This window comes from Corapipo altera, unplaced genomic scaffold (assembly GCF_003945725.1).
Source record: "Corapipo altera isolate COAL_440 unplaced genomic scaffold, ASM394572v1 44b, whole genome shotgun sequence".
NCBI classification, from domain to species: Eukaryota; Metazoa; Chordata; class Aves; order Passeriformes; family Pipridae; genus Corapipo; species Corapipo altera.
Window position 1 is genome coordinate 3015770 of NW_020884932.1, and position 25572 is coordinate 3041341.

The 25572-nt window shown below is 39.3% G+C and overlaps 2 protein-coding genes and 1 long non-coding RNA gene across 10 annotated transcripts in view; 2 read left to right on the forward strand and 1 right to left on the reverse strand.

The window, feature by feature from the left end:
* Nucleotides 1-630: 630 nt before the first annotated feature.
* LOC113954782 lies at nt 631-3755 on the forward strand. Its single transcript, XR_003530340.1, has 2 exons — nt 631-745; nt 844-3755. It is a non-coding gene; the product is annotated as an uncharacterized LOC113954782 (long non-coding RNA).
* A 49-nt stretch (nt 3756-3804) lies between these two features.
* On the reverse strand, nt 3805-9060 carry LOC113954780 (cleavage and polyadenylation specificity factor subunit 6-like). Of its 2 annotated transcripts, none has more exons than XR_003530338.1 (2): nt 8715-8913; nt 3805-4052 (listed from the first exon to the last, which is right to left on the reverse strand). XR_003530338.1 is itself a non-coding variant. In XM_027659566.1 (2 exons), exons 1-2 carry the CDS (start codon nt 9035-9037, stop codon nt 4037-4039), a joined length of 309 nt encoding a protein of 102 aa, XP_027515367.1. In that variant the 5' UTR covers nt 9038-9060; the 3' UTR covers nt 3805-4036. The 2 variants fall into 2 exon arrangements, 1 of the variants encoding a protein (XP_027515367.1); XM_027659566.1 differs by having other exon boundaries at nt 8745-9060.
* Nucleotides 9008-25572, forward strand: part of ULK4 (unc-51 like kinase 4) — a 225432-nt gene continuing 208867 nt past the window's right edge. For 2 of the 7 annotated variants that reach the window (XR_003530337.1, XM_027659556.1), the window contains exons 1-10: nt 9008-9328; nt 10787-10935; nt 13212-13311; nt 16280-16419; nt 17657-17816; nt 20870-20971; nt 21826-21909; nt 22779-22854; nt 23471-23566; nt 25433-25560. Coding sequence is in view for 5 of the 7 variants with exons in the window: in XM_027659556.1 (XP_027515357.1) it covers nt 10798-10935; nt 13212-13311; nt 16280-16419; nt 17657-17816; nt 20870-20971; nt 21826-21909; nt 22779-22854; nt 23471-23566; nt 25433-25560 (1024 nt within the window). In the remaining 2 variants the exon portion in view is untranslated. The remainder of the gene's footprint in view (nt 9329-10786; nt 10936-13211; nt 13312-16279; nt 16420-17656; nt 17817-20869; nt 20972-21825; nt 21910-22778; nt 22855-23470; nt 23567-25432; nt 25561-25572) is intronic. The other 5 variants (XR_003530336.1, XM_027659561.1, XM_027659558.1 and 2 more) reach the window with 4 other exon arrangements.

Genomic DNA, 25572 nt, shown 5'->3' on the forward strand with positions numbered 1-25572 from the left:
GCCGCGCTGCCGGCGGCGGCCACCTCCGGGCTGCTTCCCCCCTCACGGCTCGCCCCCGGCCCGCGCCGCTGAGAGGCCGCGGCGTGCGGAGCGGGCAGAGCGCAGGGGCTGCAGTGGCTGGCTAGCTGCTGCTTCTCCCTCCTCCTGCCGGCGCCTCATGTGCCCTCCTCCCGGGGCTCTCCGGCCGGGCCGCCGCCGCTCCAGCTCCCTGCTCTCCAGCGGCGCCCGGGGACCGCCGCGGAGCCCTCCCGCCGGGCGGCAGCGCACGTGGGGCGGCTGCGGCCGCTCTCCTCCGCCTTTGCCGGGCGCGGGGCTGCTCGGGCCGCGCAGCCTCCTCCGGAGGCGGGGCGGCGCGGACACCTCGGGGGCTGCGGCGCCGCCCGCCGCCGGCGGGGCAGCAGGAAGGGGCGGGAGGGAGGGAATGCCGCCGGCGGCCACCTCGGCGGCCGCTGGCTCGGTAATCGCAGCGCTCCCTTTCCCGCCCCCCGGAGGCCATTACCTCATGGCCCAGCCCTGCCGCGGAGGAGGGGCCGAGCGTCGCCCGGCAACCGGCCCCCTGCCGCGGGACGGGCTGGGCGAGGCGGCGGGAGGGGGGATCTGCGCCGCCCGAGGGGTTTGTCGCTGTGCGGGCCCGCCCGAGGGGGCCGCGGTCAGCGCTGCCCGGCACTGCTCCCCCCGCTTCTGGGCCACGCCAAGCGACCTGGTCCCGTTGGGAAGGCGGAGGGGGCGAGAGTGAATGCACGATGTATTAAACGCCAGAAAATCCCCCAAGGAAAAGATTTATTATTATTGTCCCAGCTAAAAAGAAAAGCTTCGGTCCAATTCTTTTTCCACTCTTTTCAGTGGTGCCCCGCAACAGGACGAGGAGCAGTGGCCATAAACTAAAACACTTCAACATGAGGAAAAACTTTACGTTGAGGGTGGCAGAGCACTGAACAGGCTGCCCAGGGAGGTTGTGGGATCTCCCTCTCTGCAGACATTCCAAACCCGCCTGGACGCGTTCCTGTGTCATCTGCTCGAGGTGACCCTGCCTTGGCAGGGGGGTGGACTGGATGACCTCCAGAGGTCTCTTCCAACCCCAACAATTCTGGAATTCTGTGACAAATTAAAAAAAAAGAAAAAGACAAGCACAGAAGAAATCACAAGTCCTTCTGTCTGCAGCTCTCAAAACTATTTGTTGGAGGAGGGTGTGATTATTTTTGTCTAACGGCAAGGGAAGAACAGAGTTTTGTTCAAGGTTACAGCTGGTAAGACAAAAAAAATGTTGCAGTCGTGCTGGTGGTGACAGGATTTCGGAAGTGTGGAATAACCAGTGAGTGTAAATGGATTCAGGGTTTGACCCTGAATAACCCACAAAAAGAAGCGATCCAACCCTTCGCAGATGCAAACAAAGAGAATCCCAGATGGAGATGCATGTTTTTAGGTGGCAGAAAAGAGAGGAGAAATGTTGCAAGGACGACAGAGGATTCGCAGGCAGCCGCCTGCCGAGCAGGCGTTGTCTTTAGAGCAAATCCCCTGCTAGTGACTAAGTTAGATGGGGCACGTGAGTCAACTTAAAACCTTCATGCTGTTGCCAAAAGGAGTGGGCTGCTTTCCCGACTTCTCTGATGGAGGAGCCAGGCACTCCTGTTTTTCCCAGGGGCTGACTGTGCTGCTCAGGGTTCCTCAGTGAGTGATTCAGTGTACTAACCTCACATACAACTAACTGTATTTTTTAATTGTCCATTTTCTGCACAATTAATGAACTGAACTGATTCACCATAAGATCACAGAAGTATCAGGAGTGAGCACAGAGGATGAATTGAAACTGTTAGACGGGGAGGAACAGGACCATCCCTTTGGTAACATTGCACTCTTAAATCATCTCAGTAGTCTCATCTAAATCCTCCCTAGGAGGATTCGTGTTACTGCCAGGAAGTCTAACACCTTGCTATCATTAAAAAGGTTGGTGCCTTCCTCTCCTCACCCTCAGTACTCACCATCATCCACCTGAGTCCTCCCATTGCTCCATATGTGCCTGGTCGTGTATACGTGTGACCCCGGGGTTAGGCAGTGAGCAAGCTAAATCTGGAGGCTTTAAGAAAGGGTAGTTTTCTGATTAATCCTGCAACAGCTAACTGTGGAGTCAGGTCTGAGTGACAGGGGTTGCACAAGAGAGGAAACCAGACTCTGAGGCTGTAAACGATGGATAGAGCCTCGAAGCGGCATCTGGGAATTTGTAACATAAGCTCAAGACAGCAGTGAGGAGTAATGGTCTGTATAGTGAAGGAGAAGTAATTTTGAGGAACAAGAGTTTGCTCTGTGTTTACATACTGTAAATGAGAAGCAGGGGGGGGAAAAGCAAAGATAGGCTGGTAAGGGATAAAAAAAAAAAGAGAGTTTTCAGTTCCACAGAAACAGAAGAAGACACAGAACAGGGACACCTTGGAATCCAGCCCAGGAAGAAAATCAAATGTTGAAAAAAAAGAAAAGGAGGAAATTATCTGCAGGTAGAGGGAAAACCAAGAAGTATAAAAGTGAATATCTGCACAAACAATAGAGAGAAACAAGTCTGCATGATTATAGAGTTCTTATTAAGAAGAACCAATTGACCTGTCATGTCTGTAAGAAACAAGAATTTGAGACGTAGTGCTGAGACTGAAGAAAGTCTTGTTAGAGTGAGGAGAAGTCCTTCACAGTGGGAGAAATGGAAATCACACAGACTATTCATACACAAACACAGTATGTAGAAGAGAGAAATTGGGGCTATGGGAGTGTCAGCCCCTTGCATGGAAGGTGTGTGTCTGTGCACTGGTTGTATGATGTGGTAGCTGTTTTTTGTTTCTGCTGCTTCAAATCCTCCTGATGAATTTTTTTGTTGTGTGGTGCTATAATGAACGTAAGCATACTCCATTGCATTCTTACCACCAGCTCAATTCCTCCACATAGGAATTCTGAAGGTAGGAATCGAGGCAATAACCAGATACTTTCAAAAAGTTTCCTAGATTTCTCTTCTCTCTTTCCATTTCCATTATCTTCTTCATTTCCTCTCTCTTCTCGATTATCACATGATATTATCATATTCATTCTCAATTTTGCTTCTCTGACTACATCTCTAGAAGAAACTTTTTATTTCTGCCCTGCTAAAATACAGGACTTTTCAAATGTACTTTTCAGTGAGCATGTTGTTATTTTTCTTGCATATTCCTAGGGACTGACTGTCCCTAGAACCTTCTGTATAATCCCTGTAAAGCAATCAAAGAATACAATATTGCTTTAAAAGCATTTGAAACCAGTTTCAGAAACCTCTGTTCAGTTTGCCAACTGAAGATCTCAATTGCAGCTATGATTGTGGGGATAGACAATTTTAATCTCAGAGAACAAACTAATTCCTACAGGCATTAAGAAAAGTTCTGAGGGAAAAAAAAAATCACTAAAACATACCCCATGGCTGTGTTTCCAAATAGCTGTGTCGTGGACTTAAGAAGAAAGTCCAAAAAGAAGTGTTGCTTCCTCTTTTTGTTCCCCCTGCTGGTACCTGATGTTACTGGCCTTATTTCTCACCCTTTCATAACAGCACGGACTAAGTAATACTGCAAGTCCTTTATAAGGATTGATGAAGTGTCTACATAATGCTGCCTGTACAACATCTTTTCTCATTTAAATAGTGTTTTTTATAAAGCTGTCATTGCTTTTACTTGAATATCAGAACACAGATGCTTGCAAGTTGACTGACTGAGCACTTGAAAATCAAAAATGTGAGTAGTTTTCATTGATTTTTTTCTGGGTTTATGTTTTTGGGGTTTTGGTTGTTTTGGGGTGGTTTGTTTGTTTCTTTGTTTTGGTTTACAAGAAGTTATGTGATGCTGCTTTTGCTGGAAGAATTGAATCAGCAGAAAAGCTTTTCTTGTTCAGAGCTCTGTGCTTCCTTCAGTAAGCATCAGCCAGCACCAATGCCTTCCCATTCCTCAGCTGCATCTCTGCTGGAAATTTTTTTTCCTGTAAAGGGGCTGCATCTTTCAGGAGCAGTATCAGTTTATGGAATTGGTTTGAAGTGTTATTGCGACCGTGACCTAAGGAGAGCAGACACATGTGATTTGAGAAAAAACACAAGCAAGATGAGAGGCTAAATAAAAGTAAAGTTTATGGACAAGCAAAAGTATATAAAGCATATACATAAGCTGAGGAGACAAATAAAATCAAGATAAAAAGATCTTAAAGAGAAAACTCTTTAAAAATTTGCTGCATAGTGGATCATAAATAATAAATATGGTAAAAGAAGCATTATTCCAGAGCTTACAGTTTGAAAAGAAAAACACGAAGAGACCAAACAGTGACTCAGAGGATGGGGTTTTGCACATATTTGATATTAATGAAATGCAAGTTGGAATAAATAGTTTGTAAAGCTCTGATTAGCATTAAAAGTGAACTCAAGTACACAAACAAAGAGGAAATTAAATGCAAGATAGTGGGATAATGATAAATGTGCCAGGCATCCATTTAGCAAGAAATGGAAAAAAACCATGTAATCAAGCAAAGCCAAATGAAAATTACACTGTGGAATGATGATAATAGCTTCAAGACATTGTGAATTCTAATCAGGATGCAAAAGACATCCTGAGTATACAGGCTGAATCTTCAGAATATGCAACATAAAAGCCAATGCTTGCTGCTGAAACAGTGAGTCTACATATGTGACAAAAAACCGTAAATCTTGAGTCCAAGCTGATGGATATATTTGAAGAAAATGGGATTTCTCCCGACATGTTATATCTAGAACAGACAAAAGTAATTCGACCAGTACAGCACCTGCTTAACACACTATCTATTCCATTAGAATAAGCAATAGTTTGAACACTGAAATACACATAAAAATAAATAATTTTACATAATCTCAAAATTACATAAGCGGCACAATAGTCCCTGAAAAAAAAGTTAGATACTGGTAAGGCTTATTCAGCCCTCCTGCATAGATAAAAATAGTCATTATATTTTGGAAGCCAGCAGGTAGGCTTGGGTGTTGAGAATGCTGTTAGTAGTGAACCTTGTAGCTGATGAGTATCAGGTCTGCCATCTAGGCTCAAAAATCAGTATCAGAGCTGATGATACTCAGGAATGTGATATGAGGAATTCCTGGCAGAAAGTGTGGTAACCATTACAATTAACCCCATCTCATTGGCAGATAATACAAACAAACGTACAAAAAGGAAGTTGGTTTTGATTGTGGTATCACATACCGAGCAGTTGCTAACTTCCCAGAGAAACCCAATGATTTTGGGAAGGTAAAAGTAGCTTGTAATATGCTAACCTTTAAAGGTATTAACTCAAGAGAGTATTAAAAACCACAGAGTATCCTACCACATCTGTTTTCAACCTTAGACATTGAGACCATAATAGAGGAAGAGGCAACACAAACATGGTACACATGCAGTATTGGTGACCTTACAAGCTGATCCAGTGAGGTGAGATTTGGAGCCCTGTTGTTGTAAAAGAAACCACTAGTAGTTTTTTGCCTCACCAGTGAAACAAACACATTGGCAAGCACTGTTTTGCAATAATGTTTCCATAGGGTAAAGGTCAACTATTTGAGAAAAAAAATTCTCAAACAGAAATCCCAGAAGCTACTGAAGAATTTTAAAAGTCATTGCTATTCCCAAATATCAGCAACATATGATAATGAAATGGTAACACTTGAATTTTTTTAATGAATTTGAGAAGGACCAGTGAATACAGCAGTCTTTTACCAGAAAACCAAGGTGACTAAATCATAACATGAGAAGCCTAATGTTACCACAGAAGTGCAAAACTAAAGAAAAACAAAGTTCCACTCAAACAATAAAAGTATGTGCTAGTTTCAAGAGGATGTTGGAAAAAAATATGAGAATAAAATGCACAAGATTAAGATGTGCTTACGTCCACCATTCTGTCAAAAAGGTCAAAGACCAGAGAAGTGGTCCTATGTACTTCCCAGGAATGACTGAAGTGTCAAAGCAAATGGAACATAAAAATATTATATTCGAGCTACTGAATCATCATTCTCAGGATGCTGAGAATAGAAATTCTCCTGAGAATGGGGTCAGTTGGAATAGAAATAAACACCATGTACTAACCAGATGGGACAGAGCATGAGTAATCATGATATCTGAGAGAAAAGCTAGGACATGTGGCAAAATAGAACTCTATAGCATTTTCAACAGGCAATAGAGCAGACTGAAGAACAGATCTTACAAAACATGGAAACACACCTTAAAATTACAGGCTACTGGTCAGACCTCTAGGAACCAGGCAAAATGTCAGAGGCTTACGTAGTATCCATTGAGGGCAGAGCAGTGAAGTGTTTAAGCATGCCTGAACTATGTGATTGCAATCACGAGATCTGAGTTTACCTTAAATTAGATCATACATTTATTTGAGAACAAGAATTTGATTACATCTGACTGTCCCGTATAATAGCCAGGCAAATAGCAAGGCCAAGTTTGCTGTACAGATTGCTAGGAGTATTGAAATGGTACAAACAGCAGAGAGAATATTTTGCATTCCGTTCTTGAATGTTGAAAATATTCCCACAGAAAAGTTCACTGCAGTTGAGTACAATGTTTGAAGTCATGTTCAGTTACAGAATAAAGGAGTAACAGACTGAAACAGGAAGAAAAGAGTCTTATAAATACAGCCCTGATCTGTATTTGTATTTAGATTATTTCTGCAAGATAACTCTCGTACCTGAAGCAACTGACATGTTTGAAGAGAGAATTCCCCATGCATACACCAAATCAAAGGGACAATTCCCCATCTGGAGTATATTGAAATTGTGCATCCAGATGGTAAGAAACATAGAGATACGTAATGAAATGTGTATCAACAATAAAGAAGTGCCATAGTTCCTAACTGAGAGGGGTGGGAAAAAAAAGGAGTATAAGTTAACGTCTCCCTATGCCTGCCCTTAATTATACTGAATTTTTTTTATCACGGAGATATTTAATTTGAAAAGCTATAAAGGTCTTGTTCGATTGTTACTAAACATTTGTTTGAGTGTGTGCCTCTCTCTGTAATGCTATTGCCACTATTACATGAAGATTTCAACAGACTTTATTGTTATTAAAGTTCATACAATCTTCCTCCCCCAAAATGGGATATTTACCGCGTTTGCATAAACCCAACCCCTAACCTGGACTAATATAACACAAAGCTCTCACAGCATGAACCACTAGAAATATGGAAGCAAAGACAGTGCCTTGATAGTTATCGTGGCTTAGTTTGTCTTCTTGGACAGGGACAAGGAAACTGACTTTTCTAAGATCTGGCATTGAACTATTGCCAGAACTCGTGTGCAACTGAGCTAATATTCTATTCCTTCTTCTTTATATTAGTCACCCTTATCAGAGCCAAAGATAAAACACACATTTTTCTAAAACCTAAATAAATCCCTCTTCAAAGCATACTTTTCTTGCAAATATTAAAAGAAACTAAGTGATGCCTACTTACGCATTCAGTTTATTTATATCTAGTCAACTACTCACGTAAAGAAATAGAAAAATTACTTTGTTTGTGCAGCTTCAAAGCTGTAGCTTCATTGATAATTACAGGTCAACTCTGAAATTACTGAAAACTTATGCTGCAAAATAGGATAGAGCCCCAACTTTCTCAGCCCGTTGTCATAGGGGAGGTGCTCTAGTCCTCTTGTCAACTTCGTGGCCCCCCTCTGGACTTGCACTAACAGTTCCATGCCCTTCTTATGTTGGGGACACCAGAACAGTATGCAGTACTCCAGGTGGGGTCTCACAAGAGAAGAGCAGAGATGCAGAATCACCTGCCTTGCCCTCCTGGCCATGCTACTTTTGATGCAGCCCAGGATACTGTTGGCTTTATGGGCTGTGAGTGCACACTGCCAGCCCAATTTTCCATTTTCATCAACAGGGAGGGTTTGGTTTTGAGTTTTTTCCCCCTTTTTCAGTATTAGAGAGAGGGTTTGGGTTTTTTTCCCCCCTTTTTCAGTATTAGAGGGGTTTAAATTCATAATGAAATCTTTCTGACAGTGGAAGTAAAAAACCTGACCATCTGTTATCATACAGAGTAAAAGAAACATTGACTCCTTCCTGTAACTATACTACTTCTTTTATCAAATTTGGTTGAAATGGGTCAATGGGTTCAAACCTGTTAGGAGGTCAAAATAAAGGTGGGACAATGGGCAAAACAGAATACTTTACAGCTTGCTCTAGGACAGACCAAATGTCGTTAAATGTTCTGTTAGAATTATAGAATGGTTTGGGTTGGGAAGGGGCCTTAAAGATCATTTAGTTGCAACCGCCCAGCCAAGGGCAGGGACACCTGCCATTAGACCAGGCTGCTCCAAGTCCCATCCATCCCGGCCTTGAGCACTCCCAGGGATGGGGCACCCACAGCTTCTCTGATCAACCTGTTCCAGTGCCTCACCACCCTCACCGTGAAGAATTTCCTCCTAATATCTAATCTAAACCTACTTTTTTTTTTTTTTCAGTTTGAAGCCTTTTCCCTTTGTCCTGTCACTACAGTTACTGATGTTGCCCATGAGAAAAGGACACTTGACTTTTTCAGGGGCCTTACAAAACCAAAAGCAGACAACCAACCAACGAAACAAAAGAAAAGCAGACCACCCTGAGATGGAAAATAAAGTGAAAACCCACTTGACTGCTAAAAACAGAAGATGCTTGTTTCAAGGGCTAAATTTTGACATTTGTGTCCCTCAATTAGGCACTTACAGAGCGCCACAGCAGGGCTGACGACGTTAACTGCTGATCTGACTATGGAGGTTTAATAGAGGAGCCCCAGCGACCCAGAGTGGAAGCGGCGGGCGGAGCATTCCCGACAGACACACCAGCCCCAGGAGCCCCTCACCCCAACATCCGGGAGCTCCCCCCCGGGCTCGGCCCGGTGGTCCCGCCCTGAACGTAGGCGCCTCCTGGCCCAATGGCAGCTCCGCTCTGCTTCCGGCGTCCGGCCCCGTCTCCTGGATACGGTCGCGGGGTGGCGACCATCCGAGAGGCGGCGGGGGGGGGCGGGTACGGGCCCCGGTCGGACCCATCGGCGCGTTCCTGCTAGAATAAGGGGAAACAAATCCCCGCAGTTCCCAGAGTCACCCTGCCTGCTGTGCCGGTGCCCCGCCCGCTGAGTTTATTTCGTGGCGCGCAGGGACGGGCGTCCCGCCGGGACACTGCCACCGGGGCATGGGAGACGCCGTGCCGGGGGCGGGGCTCCGCCGTTTCGGTTGATGGCGGCGGCGCGGCGATGATGCTGCCGCCGGGTCCATCCTGCGCCGCATAAGTACGGCGGTCGCTCCCTCCCTTTCCCGCCGGGTCCATCCCTCTCCGCACAGGTACGGCTGTCGCTCCCCTTTCCCGCTTTCCTTCTTTCCCGCTTTCCCGCTCGCGGATCGCGGCCGTTACCTGGAGGGGCGCGGGCGCCCAACGGCCTCGCCCCTCACTGTCCTCTCTCTCCCCTCGCCGTGCCTCGGCCCCAGGGTGGGGTCGAACCGGGCGGGGCTGGTGTCCCCCGGCTGAAGGACTCCTTGTGTCACTTTGTTTGATCTCGTTGTACTTTGTGCCAAAACCGGTGAACGGATTCCAGCTCTCTGAAGTATGCCACGCGTGTTAGAGAGGTTGCGGATGCCCCCGTCCCTGGCAGTGTTCAAGGCCAGGCTGGATGGGGTTCTGAGCAGCCTGGTCTAGTGGGAGGTGTCCCTGCCCATGGGGAGGGGTTGGAACTAGATAGTCTTTAAGGTCCCTTCCAACCCAAGCCATTCTATGATCTTATCATTCCATGCTCTATTGATTTGTGTACTGAAATTGTGGTATAGCCATTACTCTTGAGATTCAGGGATGCGAGAGCAGATGCTTCTCTCTTCCCTGTTACCTTTTGCAGAGCAGCTAAAGTAGACCTTATTTGCAAGTATTGCCAGTCATGTGGTAGCAAGGAAAGCTTCCCTTTCCCATGTGTGAAGAAAGATTATGCACAGGTACCCCCAAATGCCAGACAGGATTGTAGGAAAATTTATTTCGAAAGTCGATAACACTAGACTTAAAGAACACTGACCTTTAGGGCATTTCAAACACTGGGCCTGGGGAACATCACACCCCCTGTTCTTCTCGGGGCTTTTATCATCCCTGCCCCTGCTCCTCGCTCTGGGGACCTTCAAAGATGTCTGCAAAGACTTATCTTTTTCTCATACCAGGGAGAGGAGAAAACATCTAAAACTGTCTCTGGAAAAGATGCCTCTTCCAGACAGGAAAGTCTTCCTAAGTAAAATAAGCCCTGATCTCTTTGTAATATATCTTCCGGAAGGGTCTTACACCGTTACACCATGACCATGTGCCTTTATGTGTTATTGGTCTTGCTTTTGTCAGATAACCAGATATTTCTGTACTTGTCCTTGAGCCTGTCATGCATTGGTGTGCTTTGTTGCCTGAGTGGATGATAATGCCTTTCATATGACCAAAAATGAAGATATCTTCCATCCATGTAATGTATATGTGCTGTTCAGTCTTGTGACAAGGTGCACATGTCAGGTTTGAAGTATTCATGGAAAGAAGAAGAGCAAGGAAGGGGCTTTGGTCATCATGATCCTCAGCTTCCTTATGAGGGGAAGTGGAGAGGCAGGCACTGATCTCTTCTCTGATCTTTCTGGAAATATATAATCCCTATTTTTGAGCATTGGGAGGGAGATACTGTACATCAATGACTATTACATTTGAATGCTTCCCCCTTCTCCTCCTTTCTTTAAAGGATTATTTGTTTATGAGACTAATACCATGTTTTCACTCTCTTGCCTGTAAAGCATCCTAAAGTATGGAGAACTTCATTCTGTATGAGGAGATTGGAAGAGGAAATAAGACAGTTGTTTATAAAGGAAGAAGAAAAGGGACAATTAATTTTGTTGCCATTCTTTGCACTGATAAATGCAAAAGAGCTGAAATAACAAACTGGGTAAGTAATGGGGTTTTCCCTGCTAAATCTGGGAAAAGATACAGCCTACCAAAACCTCGTAGCACAGATATTATAGAAGAAAAATACCATGTGCTTCTTTAGATGGAGTTTGTCATCATTTAGATGAACTTCTTAAGATTTTAAATTCTTATACTTTAAATAGAGTCTTATTTTAATGTATTTATTTCTTAATCTGATTTTATTGTTTTCTAGATCACAAGCTTAAGCCCATGTTTACAGTCTTACTGTGTTTGTGATGTGTCAGAGAACTTGTAACAATAGCTACTTGCATTTAGCAGTTTGCTTTACTTTGCCATTAGTTGTGCAAATCCAGTGGCAGTAGTACCTTCCAGTAAATAATCAATTTCTTACTTAGCAAGAAGAAATTATTTTTGATGAAAGAAGACCGTTTAAGATAATTCAATCCTGGTCTGTAAAACCTTGGCACAGTTTTAAACATCTTATACTTTGTGGAAAAGAAACTGTAACTGATACAGTTGCACAGTTCAAATATTTTATTTTTCCAGTAGATAGGTTTTGTTTCTCTAAGGGGTTAACCTTGGCTGGATTCCAGGTTCCCACCAAAGCCACTCTATCACTCCTTTCCTCAACTGGACAGGGGAGAGAAAATATAATGAAAGGCTTACGGGTTGAGGTACGTGTAGAGAGAGATCACTCACCAGTTACCCTCACAGGGAAGACAGACTCAGTTTCGGGACATTAATTGAATTTGTTGCCAGAGAAGAATAATGAGAAATAAAACCAAATCTTAAAACAACTTCCCCCCACCTCTCCCTCTTCCTGGGCTCAACTTTACTCCCAATTTTCTTTCCCTCCTCCCCTGCCAGTGACACAGGGAGATGAGGAATGGAGGTTACAGTCAGTTCATCACATGCTGTCTTTGTTGCTCCTTCCTCCTAATGCTCTTCCCCTGCTCCAGCATGGGGTCCCTCCCATGGGAGACAGTCCCTCACAACCCTCTTCAGTGTTGATCCTTCCCACAGGCTGCAGTTCTTCATGAACTGCTCCAACACGAGTCCCTTCCATGGCATACAGTCCCTCAGGAGCAGGCTGTTCTAGTGTGGGTCCCTGCAGGGTCACAAGTCCTGCCAGCAAATCATCTGCTACAGCGTGGGCACCTTTTTCCATGGGTCTGCAGGTCCTACCGGGAGCCTTCTTCAGCATAGGCTTCTCATGGGGTCACAGCCTTCCTCAGGCATTCACCTGCTCTGGTGTGGGGTCCTCCACAGGCTGCAGGCAGATCTCTGTTCCCCTATGGACTTCCACAGGCTGCAGGGGGACAGCTGCCTCACCATGGTCTTCACCGTGGGCTGCAGGGGAAACCCTACTCCAGCTCCTGAAGCACCTCCTCCCCCTCCTTCTCCACTGACCTTGGTGTCTGTAGTGTTATTTCTGTCACATGTTCTCACTCCCCTCTCTGCTGCTGTTCTGCAGCGGTGTTTTCCCCCCTTTCTAAATGTTATCACAGCAGCACTATGGCCGTCGCTGATGAGCTTGGCCTCGGCCAGTGGTGGGTCTGTCTTGGAGCCAGCTGGCATTGGATTAGTCAGACATAGGGAGAGTACTGGCAGCTTCACAGAGAAGCCACCCCTTTACCAAAACCTTGCCATTCAAACCCAATGCAGTTTTATATTCTCTCTCATTGTTTCAGTGATATTTCTTGGGAACCTTTTGTTCCTAGAAGCGTTACTAGTCTTACAAAACCATCGAGGGTACCTTACATACCAGTCAAGCAAAAAAACAGGCTTCTGTAGAGATTAGGCCATGAATGGTATAATAGAAGTATAGATCTCCAGGGACTCTGGAGTGATTGTCCTTGCCTGATAAGATTAAGAATAATGGAAAATTTTCTTTTTTCTTACTCTTGTTGTATTGTCTCTCATTTATATTCTTCTTGAAAAAAAAAACCCAGGAGTGCAAGTTTGACTCCAGGTTCTGATTTCCAGTTTGTTATTGTATTAGTGATGCAGGAAGGTTAAATAATATTTATAATTTTGGGTTGGGGAAGTTCCTAATTTTTTTTCTATAAACAGGTGAGCTGGGCAGGATCTGTGAGGAAAGTTATCTTTTCTCAACATACATGTAAAGCTAAAACATTTGAAGAATAATATTAGTGCACTGGAAAAGGCAAGAGAACAAGTATTTCATCTAGGGTAAAGGTGTATTGTTTCTTGCTGCCCTGCCATAAGTCCATATAAACATATATATATTTATTCCCCCCCCTCCAGTTAAGTATGTTGAAAACTTTGTTCTAGGTTCGTCTGACTCATGAAATCAGACACAAGAATATAGTGACATTTCATGAATGGTATGAAACAAGCAACCATCTCTGGCTTGTAGTGGAACTGTGCACAGGTAAGATAAGCTCAAAAGGTAAAAATTTATAAATGAGTGTTTGTAAGAGATTTCATCTGGCAGTTTCTCTACAACAAATCTTTGAAAAAAGCATGATTATCTGATTATTAGCTTGAGAACCCTGTTTATATATAAAAATGGTTTTGCTCTTGGAAACATTTTTAGAAATCAACTGAAATAATTTCTCCTCTCCTTCACTGTATGTGTCTGTTAAATGTTAGTTGATGTGGCATAATTTTGATTTTTAAGAGCTGAAGAGAGATGGCTAATCAGGGGAACATAAAAACAAATTATGGATAGTTGGAGGGTAGTTAAGTAATAACTTGAAAAGTTTTCTAAGTACTGGCAGCTTTGGCATTCTCTTTTAAAAGACAGCAAGGAGCAAATTAAGCTATAATGTATAAACGAAAATGTTGTTCAAGTTAATTTTTAATCAAAGGGCAATTTAGCAGCTAAAGTAACTTATTTAAATTTTCTTCCTATTCTGTGCAAGTATTTTGACTTCCATGTTAAAATGTTAATTGGGGAGCTCTGAGAACCCAAAACTACATTAAGTGATTCACTGAATTTTGATAGGTTCTTATCAATCTATTAAAGAAATCTTTTAAAGCTTTCTGTAATTCTAATGACTGCATATTTTAAACTCCCAATAGTGTTCTTTACTCCACATGGAGAGAAAAGAAAGCCAATAGGCAAGTGATGCATGTTAAGATTTTTGGCATCTGAAGTTTGTTTAGCAGTAAAAGCCCTCATTACACTCAGCCTTTTTATCTATCCAGAATTCTGTTTGAAAAATTCCTGAAGAAGAGAACCAACAAGTTCTGGGAAAAAAAGTTGGGTCATTCTTTCAGTGATTAAAAGTGAAGTTAATGACCCATAAGGAGGCTTTGATCTCTTTGCTTAGTCCAACTTAGGGGCACATATTTAAGTTATGAGACAGGCAGACTTTTATTATTGAAGAATTATCAAGTGTTTTGCCTTGCAATATTGCAGTTTGCTGCAAGAAGAGTGTCTTGAAGCTAAATGATTTATACATAAAATATGACATCGATCATGTCATATTTTGCTGAGATTGAAAGCTGCTTTTGAAATATGTAAGATCTCTCTCCTTTGTCTCAAGCTGACAAAGTGAGTTTCTGTTATCAGACACAGAATCCTTCTGTGTTGCCAGTTCTACTTTTTTTTTTTCCTTTGTGTATTTGGCCATATTATGGAATTTTTTTATATGGAGTCCTCTAAATTACATTATAAGAAACAGTTATTAAACATGTTTGAAAATTCTTTACTACAGCTATGTAATATGGGTGTGTTTTTAAAGGAATGACTGATTTACTAACCAACCTAAAAAGGCTTAGAAATAAAATAATTTTAAGATTCGGAAGTGTTGAAGAATTCCATAATGACAGACCTGTTAGTCTTTGTATTCTCTGAAACAAATAACTGATCAAAGGGAAAAAAGTACAGGAAAATCTATTATGTGATTTGGAATAAAAGATCTAGTATCCATTTCTGTGAAAAAGTTTCCTAGTCTCATTCAGGAACTTAAATTTGTGTTTTGTTTTGTTTTGTTTTAGTCTGCATGATTTGGATAAGATATAAATAACAGGCAACCCAGAAAACCAATAGATAATTTAGGAAATGCAAACTGTAAACTGTGGTCTCAGGAGAACGGATTTGGTGCAGGATTAGTAAGGAAACAAATGAGGCTGAGAAAAGGGATTTTAGGGGAGGTGTTTTATGGAATTTAGGATAGAAAACTGGGACAGGAAGGAACAGAAAGACTGAGCAGTGAGCTTATGGGAAATTAGATTAGAAGTCATCCAAGTCCTATGAACAGTTAGGATGGGAATGACTCAAATTGGCTGAGTCTGATGACATACCTGGGAATCCATGGAATGTGAGGAAGCAGGTGATGAGAAAGAGGAAAGATTTTTACAAGGACACTGAAAGAAACAGGAACTATCAGTGGGGAAAAGCAAAGACTGTGAAGACCAGTGAAGGACACAGATGATAGAGGATATGTGTGAGGGTTATTTGGAAAGTTTTGTAAGTATAATCTTACCAGAAAACAAAGGAAGGGCTGATCAGAACTTAATTGAGGAGGACAGTAGTGATTTTGGAAGGACAGAGAAGTCATGTTAGGATAAGAAATCCATAGAGCTATGTGAGTTTTTTCTGGGCAGTTACTGCTTATTCTTAGAGGGACGTACAGGGCAGACAGCTGGGATTTGTGTGAAAAACCTGGAAAACAAAATTTTAGTCCTGGGTATTTTTTGATTCTTTTCTCTAAAACAAAAGAAAAAAAAAGAAAAGCAAAAAAAAAAGAAAAATAGGGGAAGGGATTAAAATGAAAGAACTGAGGCACATGAGTCAAGAGAACTCACTGTGTAGAAACACTGTATGTGAAGAAGAAACAAAATAAGTTATTTGTTGGATGTTGTTGACCTTGGGACCTCAAACTGTAACAGTTTTACTATTTCAGTTGTCTCTGAATTCGGTGGAAAATTGTCTACCATTGTCTTTAGCAATTGTTCACAGAGGTTGATAGCTTGCTTTTGGTATTATTTATTCTTTTAACTTAGGCAGTAGGAATCTGGTTAAGGAATTTGAATAAATGCATTTGGTTTACATATAAACAAATTACATTGTGAAGTGACACAGTTCCTGAATTTCTTTCTTCCACTTCTGATTTCTTTGTAAAACAAATCAATTCAAGTAATTTTGAAGTCATGCACTCAATTTAATTTCATTCAAAATTAAGATTTTTGTCACAGTATTGAAAATAGATTTTTTTTCTGTACATCTTAGATTTTACAACTAGTAGATAATATCAAGAAATATTTTAAGTATCTACTAATAATGGCTTTTGACTGACATCTTTTGGAGAAGCTTATGTGATGTCCTTGGGAATTACTTGTATGACATCTTCTTTATATGCACTTACTAACTATGTGTAAACATGTTTCAGGTGGTTCTCTAGAATCTGTCATTGCTCAAGATGAACATCTACCTGAAGATGTAGTGAGAGAATTTGGTGTTGAATTGATTACTGGTTTATACCATATTCATGGGCTTGGAATTATCTTTTGTGAATTAACACCTGGAAAGGTAAGGAAGAGGTTTACCTCAGACTGGAGGCCAGTTGAGCTTTATAATATATGTGAAGACAGTCAGAGACAAGTCTATAGCTTAAATATTTTATGATCTAATTGATTCTTTCCCTATTGTATATCTGATACAATGTGATAGATTCTTTTTGATTTGGTGTACTGGTTTAATTTAATGAAGGATTTTAGTTCTCTGTCACTGGACATAGAATAAATTCATTATTATTCTATCATGCTGCAGAATATTTTGCGGTCATAGAAAATGCTAATGGGGGACTAAAGTTAATTAAACTTTTTTTGTAAATAATCTTCTCTATTGTTTCCAGATCATCTTATTCTTGCATAAAAATACAAATCTTTATGTACTTTCTCATTTTATGTATGTGTGTGTAATTTATGCAGAGGTTTGCCAAAGTCCATGTTTAATTCATGTAGTCACCAGAATATGACTATAAGCAAAAATTCTTGCATAACAGTAATTGTTTTTGATCTTGATCTACTTGTGATCAAGTTGCCCTTCTTCTGTGAATTCTTCCACAATTCTACTCAGTTCATGTCATTTATGGGTCCAAAAGAACTAAAAAAATATGAATAAAACATAATGAGATGACTCTGTAGTCTTCCAGAGAAGAATGTTGCTGTAAAGTACTCCTTTGAACAGAAAGTAGAGTGCTAAAGTTAAGGTTGCTTCCATCCCCCACTCCCTGCTTCTGATTGAATGGGCTATTTCTCCAAACAAAGTTTTTGGGGTTATGAAGTTTTTAGTTACAAGAATAAGTAGTGGCTGCCCAGAGAAAACTCTCATCATCATTGGACAAAATCTGTGGAATTTTCTGCCAGACAAAATTAGAAAAATTCACTTTTTTCCCTCAAAAGAAGCCATGTTTGACTTCACTCTACTTTTATTTTCTTATACAGTTTTACTCTACTTTTACTTTCTTTTCTCTAGTAACATAATTGTTTGTTTAGATTTAATAATAAGTAAACGAAAGTGCACATTGAAACTCTTAAGGGTTCTATTGTGATACTTCTGGTTGTAAGAAAAAAGTCAGTATTGGCATTACTTAAAAAAAAAGCTTTCCAGTGTTTTTGATTATAGTGATCATCTCTATGTACTTAAATGGTTTCAGATTGTGATTTTTTTTAAATAAATTATTTTATACTTTGTGTTGGAAATTTCAGCAATCATCAGTTTTAGTATATCGTACTAGTATGTTGGATTTTGTTTATTCTTCTAGATACTGCTGGAAGGGTCTGGCACTTTGAAATTCAGTAGTTTTTGCTTGGCTAAAGTGGATGGTGAAAACTTGGAAGAATTTTATGCTTTAGTTGGAAATGAAGAAGGTGAAGATGTTAGTGAAAGTACTCCACAAGGATACTTGAAAAACAGATTTCGAGGTACAATATTTTTCCTAGCCAAAATTAACCTTTACCAAAGGGACAAAATGAAAGTTGGAAAAAAACTTAGTTTGAAGTAGTTTGGAGAGAAGACCTTGAAATAAAATAGTTGTTTAGCATTTTGGTGGGGGCTTTCTAAATTTCTGGAGAATCACAGAGTCGCAGAATGGGTAAGGTTGGAAGAGGAACCAGAATGGGTCATCTGGTCCAGCCTTCCTTCTCAAGCAGTGTCATCCTAGAGCACATGGCAGAGGATTGCATCCAGATGGTTCTTGAATATCTCCAGTGAGGGAGACTCCCAGCTTCTCTGGGCAGACTGTTCCAGTGCTCTGTCACCTGCATGTAAAGAAGTTCTTCCTCATATTCAGGTGGAACTGCCTGTGCAGCAGTTTCTACCTGTTGCCTCTTGTCCTATTGCTTGACACCACCGAGAAGAGCCTGACTCCATCCTCTTGGCTCCCCCTCTTTAGTCAGTCATCTCTCCTGTGGCTGAACAGGCCCAGCTCCCTCAGCCTTTTCTCATAAGAGAGATGCTCTGGTCCCCCAGTCATCTTTGTAGCCCTCCACGGGACTCACACCAGGAGCTCCATGTCTCTCTTGTACTGAGGAGACCAGAACTGGACACAGCACTCCAGATGTGGCCTCACTAGGGCTGAGCAGAGGGGCAGGATCATCTCCCTAAAACTGAATAATTAATTCTGTAGTGTTATCTTTTGTTAAGATTAATGTGTTTCCCTGTGTCTTTGCAATGGGAAAGCATGTTCAGTACATTTTCTGTAAACGGATTTAACTTATCCTGCATACAGGGAATTTTTTAAGTAAGCTCAAACCCAAAATTTAGCTCTTAAGTAAGATTATTCAGAGAGATCGTAACTTACAGATGGAACAACACGTGTGAGTGAGTAGAAAGAAACTATTTACAAGTGTATGGTAATAATTCTCTATTTCATAAATACAGTTTAACTAAGAGCTGGAAAATAATATGCTTCAGCCTGTCATAACATATATGACATATTAACAATTCCTGACTCCAGGTTTTCTTTTGGGTTGAAGCTCATGTGTAGGTGATTATAGAGTGTATCACACTTTTAGAACAAACTTCCAACATAGCATACCTGGAGATAATTAATTTTAGATCATTTTTTATAGCTTGACGTGAAATAACTGCATTACAGTTTATTATATAATCTTTTTGTCTTGAACACGTTTTCATTATTTTATAAACTGTTCTTGATTTTTTTCTTTGTAGGGAAAAAAAAGAGGGAGCAAAATTTCAAGGATTAAAAAAGCCTCCCAAATGCAAAAATAACAAACACCAAACTGAGTATGTGAATGAGATCTTAAATGTTTCAATGTAACTAACTAATTGAAAATATTAATTCTTGGTTTGGATTTGATAAGGAGGCTAAATTATTATTTGATGAAAACTACAGAAAATCACTAAACTTTGGAAAGTTCAAACTGGAAATGGCTTGCCTTACTAAGGAAATTGTATTTCTGGTATTTAGTTGATATAAGACAGTATATTAAAATAAATAAAAAAGGATTCAAAGGAAGTAGCAGGAAGAATCACATATTTACTATCTTTTGTGCTCCAGTTATAAAGCAGTAATTGGAGAGTGAAGAAATAAGTGATAAAGAAAAACGATTTAGAATTAATCCTGTTTTGTCTCAGAAAAATTTGAGCTATGGAATTATTTATAAACTTTTAAAAAACCTTTGCTGCAGATGCTCTCTGTAAAGTCTGGGACTAAATTCCATTAAGTTCATATTAAATATATACACAAGTACAACACAGAACTATTGCTTCTTTCACTGGAGAGTGCACTGCTGTACTTTCATTGTCCTTTTTGATGCAAATGGTACAAGTGATTTGTAGTTTGAGGTCAACTGTTTGGCTACCTTTAAGAATGATAATTTCATTGCAAAGTATGAGGAAGTTAATGTGCTTCAGTTTCGATAGGCAGATCCATGCAAATGCAGTAGACTGCAAATACTATGTTGTTTTTTCATTGAATAAGAAAAAATTCAGAAACTTGTTTTTAATATTCTGAGTCATTTCTTAGTCCTTATTTTGGAGCATCTCACAGACCTCTATTTTCCAAGATAGTGATGTGGCATATCAGTTACTGTTATTGGAAACAATGGAATAATTTTTAATATTTTATGAGAACAGAGAAAGCTCTCTAAATACTTTGCTATCTCCTTCTGAAAGTCCACACTGGGAATAGTAAGACCAAGACCAGAACTTTATTCAGGAAGAAATACAAATCTGATTTCTCTTCTGTTGCTTTTCAGAACAGCTGTTTTGATATGTATGGTAATGACCTTTTGTCACTTAAAAAAATAAAACCCAAGAACAAAAGAATCTAAAATAAACTTTTTAAAGGACTATGGAATGGACACTTCTACTGAGCTTGTGTAGTTTTTTTTAGAGATTTTTGAGAACTATAGAAATAAGAACTGTATATTTTTTTTCTGTATCAAGACAAAAGGGATTTGTGAATAAGATGTTATCATTTGTGATGTTTTCAAAGTGTTTCAGTGTGAAAATAGCTGTAACTATTTAGGTCAGTGATCTGGTTGGCTAGCTGCCTTGTTTTTTGTAACGAAACTTTCTGGATTCATGAAGGTTTATGTCTTTGGATGGCTTTAAAAAAGAATCCCAAACCTGATGTAACATAATGATATCTGTTGTTTATATGAGAATGATATCGGTTTACTATTCTGCTCAATTTGCTTGGTCCTGGAAGCTGTTAAAGCATATCAGAACATTCTTTGCATTAATCACTGTGTTTGAAAAGTGTAGCACAAGACAGCTTGGTTAATAGAAGTGAAATGAACGACAAAATAGCATCTGTAATCCTACATAATCCTGTTAAAGTTTAGGAAAGAAGTTCCTTTGAAACTACTTACATTTGATATTTCAGTTTTCTTATTCTAAATGAAGATAACCCCTAACTCACTGAAGTCTAGAGACAAAGTTTAAAGTGTTGAACAGGATAAATGCTGAATAAATAATCCAAGTGCATTATACATACTGTATTTTGTAGGGTCTCCATTATACACAGCTCCAGAAGCAATAAAGGGAGATGACTTCAGCAAAGCCAGTGATCTGTGGTCCTTGGGATGTTTACTTTATGAAATGTTCTCAGGTTGTAAGTTTGTGTATCTACTTACTATCTGTTATAATGGAAACATAGGTCATGATCCCAGAGTAAATTCTTGTTAACTTTCTAGGGAAGTTAAGACATAGAAAAACTTCAGACAGGTTTTAAAGATTTCTTGAAGAATATACTAACTGTGCTTAAAAGACAAAAAAAGTATCTTTATCAAATAATCAAGTATAGTACTGTTAAGTTGTCCTGTTGACTGTGATCTAAATACAACAAGACTAACCAACATGTATGGTTTAAATACTATGATTTAAAATTATAGCAGCCCTCGAATTCTGACAGTGTAATGTTTTTAATCTCCTCAGTATTGAACTCTGAGTGCATTAGTTCAAGCTTTGAAAGAGAAAACTGTTTCACTATTATAAAACTAGAGTAATTTGGTTTTCTGCAGATAAAGTGTCCAGTTGATGCAGCTGAAAGGAAAGCTTCATCACAAAAGAGAATTATGCTGCAACCTTCTAAAATCTTAAACAATATGCTGATCTGTTGGATCAACACAGTAACACAGATATTGAGATTTCTGCCTAGACCTCTTCCTATTATATCATTACTGATTCATGCAGGGTTATCATGGTGATCTCCATCAAACCATCTTTGGTGCCTCTTCTATCCATGGTTTCTTGTGCTGTTCGTGATACAAGAATTTAATCCAAGGTTTTGAATATAAATTGAGAACTTGATAAATAGCACTCAGGCTGAAGGTGTTTATTTCTTTGGATGTTTTCTTAGGAAAACTCGTGATATGTCATGAGCTCATGATATATCATTGCCATCACCTGACAACCATTTTGAAGTTTGCCTAATCTGTGAAATACACTTCTGTTTGTTTGTAGGAAAACCACCATTCTTCTCAGAAAACTTTTCTGAATTAATTGAAAAGATTTTATGTGAAGACCCGTTGCCACCTAGACCAGAGGGTGAGGTTCTGTTATTCTGTAATGAGTCAAATCAGAGTAAAAATTACAAAGCTAGTTTTTTTGCACTATTTCTTCTGAGGCTGATTGCAGTAATCAGTTAGTTGTCTGAAGTGAATGTTAGCAATGCCTTCCTTTCATAAGAACTTTTTCCCTGTTAATGATGAATTCTTGTTTCCCCTTTGATAGACAGACATATAATTTACTTTTAATTGTTAATACCAAATATACCTAGTGGTATGGAATTTTCGATCTTGGCCGTTCTGGGCATCAGTGTTATTCACGGAGACCCTTAAATATTAGTGGCTCTTTTCAGTCATAGTAAGGCACTTGAAAATGGTAACTTGCAGAATTAAAACTGTTGTTACTTCTTTCAATTCTAGGAGAGATTTTTTTTTTCAAAGTGGGTGAAGTGCCTTTCTCAGTTCTGCACTCTCAGAAGTAGAGTCTTTTCTCAGTAAAATAAGAATTTTGGAAACTCTTTTGTATAGTGGGTTGCAACAATGGTCGTTTTAAAATTATTGCTGGAGAAAGGTTAATTTCAGTTTAAGCAGGTTTTAACTCCACTTTATTTCTTTCTAATGGCTATATGATAATTGGAGGGTGCTTTTTTTTTTACGTTACAATTTTAGCTAGTTTGACGACTGAGAATTGGTGGGTTTGTTTGTTTTGGGTTTGGTTTGGTTTGGTTTTTTTGAGGATCCTTTGAAATACAAAGCATGTATATTTAAGATTCTTTATACATTTAGTTTTTTTCAGATGAGATTGCTATTAAGAACATTTTTAGCATGATCTGTAGATAATGGTTTGGTCTACATTGGGCGACAGTTTTGCTGCCCGTTGCTGATCTTCACAAGTGTTTCTGTTTACAGGTTCTGCTTTTCTCAAACCTTCTGCTGAGTTCATCAGTTTGCTTGATGGGTTGCTTCAAAAGGATCCTCAGAAAAGGTAAACTTCTAATCCATGACAGTTCTTTATGTAGTCACCTCTGGAGAAGATAATTACTATGATACTATATGTATAGTATTTTGTAGATGACAAAGAATGCAAAAAAAAATGTAATCCCTCATATAGAAGAACGAGCTGTGCTTTTTGTTATATGAATATATACAAAATTAATGTTTTCATTAAGTGTGTCTTTGTATTTTTATAGCTGGTGCTAAATAGATGTGTAGCAGAATGATAGGCAATTTAGAATTGGATGGCTTTGCTTTTCCAGAGCAGTGGACACATTTATTTTATCAGACTTTGATTTATAGGTGATACAGTTACATTATTAAATAATTTGACGCAATTTACAGAGTAACTCAGATAATTTACATGAGGGATTGACTATGCAGTTTCCTTCATTTTTATCCTCATACCTCTGTTGTGTGAATTATCTATTCTGACTCGAGGTATAAAGTTCGTCCTGAAAGAAAACTTATTTGTTGTCCAAATAAAAGCAAACAACAGGATTAATATCTCTGTAGTGCCACTGGGTTAAAAACCTAGTCTGGTGTGTTTCTGTGGAGCTGTTGTACTTTGCCACTGCTTTTTCAGTTTGTTTGTTGCTTTTCAAAAGGCTGAATTGGACAGACCTATTGCAGCATCCGTTCTGGAAAGGATCCCTTCACCATTGTGGTACTGATTCTGCAGACAATCAGGGCATGAGCTCAAGGTACCAAATCTTTGAGAAAGACTTCTTTTGTAATAAATATAAGCAAAGATTAATATAGAATAAGCAAAAAAAAATTTATTATGTTTGTCTGTAAATTTTATCATTTTTGAAATTTTGCTTAGAATTTTCATGTATTATTGACCAGAGTTTTACACTATTCAGTGGGCAGGTTTGGATGTTTAGGAATTGTATTGTCCTATTAGTGTATTACACTGTCCATGCACTTCAACAGACTCTTTCCTTCTGGCTACAGAATATGTTAAAATATGCTTCTGAACTAACTGCTGTGAATTTTATTTATTTGTTTATATATGACATAACGTTGTTGCATGAATTTGACTTGCAATTTTTGTTCTGAAAGCTTTTGTAGAACGGGTCAGTTTTATTTCTAGTGAGTAGTGAGTTTTTTGTTTGTTTATTTTTGTGCATTAGGCTTAGAGCATCACAAAGCCTATCAGTACAGCATCTTAGAGCTGTGATTGAGCTTTATAATCTTGCAAATGCAGCTGACCCATATTCTTTGCTTATGACATAAAGCATTAATCTAATAGTTGGGATTTTTTTCTAAATTTGTAATACTCTACACTGCTATATATATGCAGAAATACACGAACCTTTTGTGCAAATGGTTTCTATGTATTAAAAAATTAGGCTTCTTCAGAACTCCTGTTACCTGGTTTTTTTGTTTTTAATTTTGAATTAGGATATTTAGCGTTGACTTTTAAGTTACGTTGTTCTAAATATTTGAAAGATATGTTCTACTCTAGTGAACTGTTCACGTTCTAGTCTAGTGAACTAATGTTAAAGTAGTTTTCTTTTAGAATGTTGAATGTTTTTGTGTTATATCTACTTTAAAATTTTCTCTCATGTTGTTTAATACCTATTTCTGATACCAGTGCTGCAATGTTTTTGTAATTATCATTTATTCTACTTTGAGATACAGCTGTTTATCTTTTAATTTTATTACTGCTTTCACCTGCAAGACGTAGAAGAAATTAATATTTACAGTTTATACCACAAAGTAAGAATTTATTCATAGTTTTGGCAAGACCTCCATCTCAGTGCTCACTTTTGAAGAATTTTCAGTGAATCAGAAGAATCTTAATCTCCTATGAAATATTGGGCTATTTGACCTTACTCTTGAGGGTTTTCTAATGCCTCTGACGTATCTGCTGATATATGCTCTAATTGACAACTATGACAAATGTAGAACATTGGCCTGACATGCTAAAGAAGCTCAATACTTTTTCTTTTCCAACTGTGAGACCCGTGTATCTATTTTCTTCACAACGTGGATTTGATTAATGTTTGATATCCTGGAGAGCCTTCAGGACATTTGAATAATAGAGGGGCATGCTAAAAAATACCCCGAACAAGCACAAGCAATAAACTTGCAATTAAGTGTGACATGTAAATCATTACACAACAAAAACAAAACTAAAAAAACCCCAGATCTTAAAAATAACCAAACCAAATCAAAACAACCCACCAAAAAAGTAGCTTCAATCTAGGCTACCGACTTCATTGTTAGAGGTGGTTTTGTTATGACTTTTTCCTGTGAAGATTGAATGATCTTTAATGCTTTAAATATTTCTTTACAAGTCTTTTATTACGGGGTAATAATTTAACTTTTCTACTGTCTTCCATGTAAGTTCTCTAATGTGGGAGAATTTTTAATATTCTCTTGCTCATTTGCTGTAAACTTGTTTCTCATCATTGACATTACTAACATAAAAAGTGTATATAACACATATTAAAATAGTATGTTCTAGAGAATGACAACTAAATTTTATTCTCACAATTGCAAAAAAATAATCCATATGATCCCTCTTTTTTTAAAGTCTGTAATTACTATCCTCTCTTAAGCAGCAATGAGGACACGGAGTCCTCAGTGTCTTGGAGTACAAAAGAGTCAGTGGATACTCATAAAAATCTAGATAACCTGTCATCTTCAAGAGCAGATCTTAAACTACCAAGCAATTCTTTCAAAATAGGTAATATTCTTA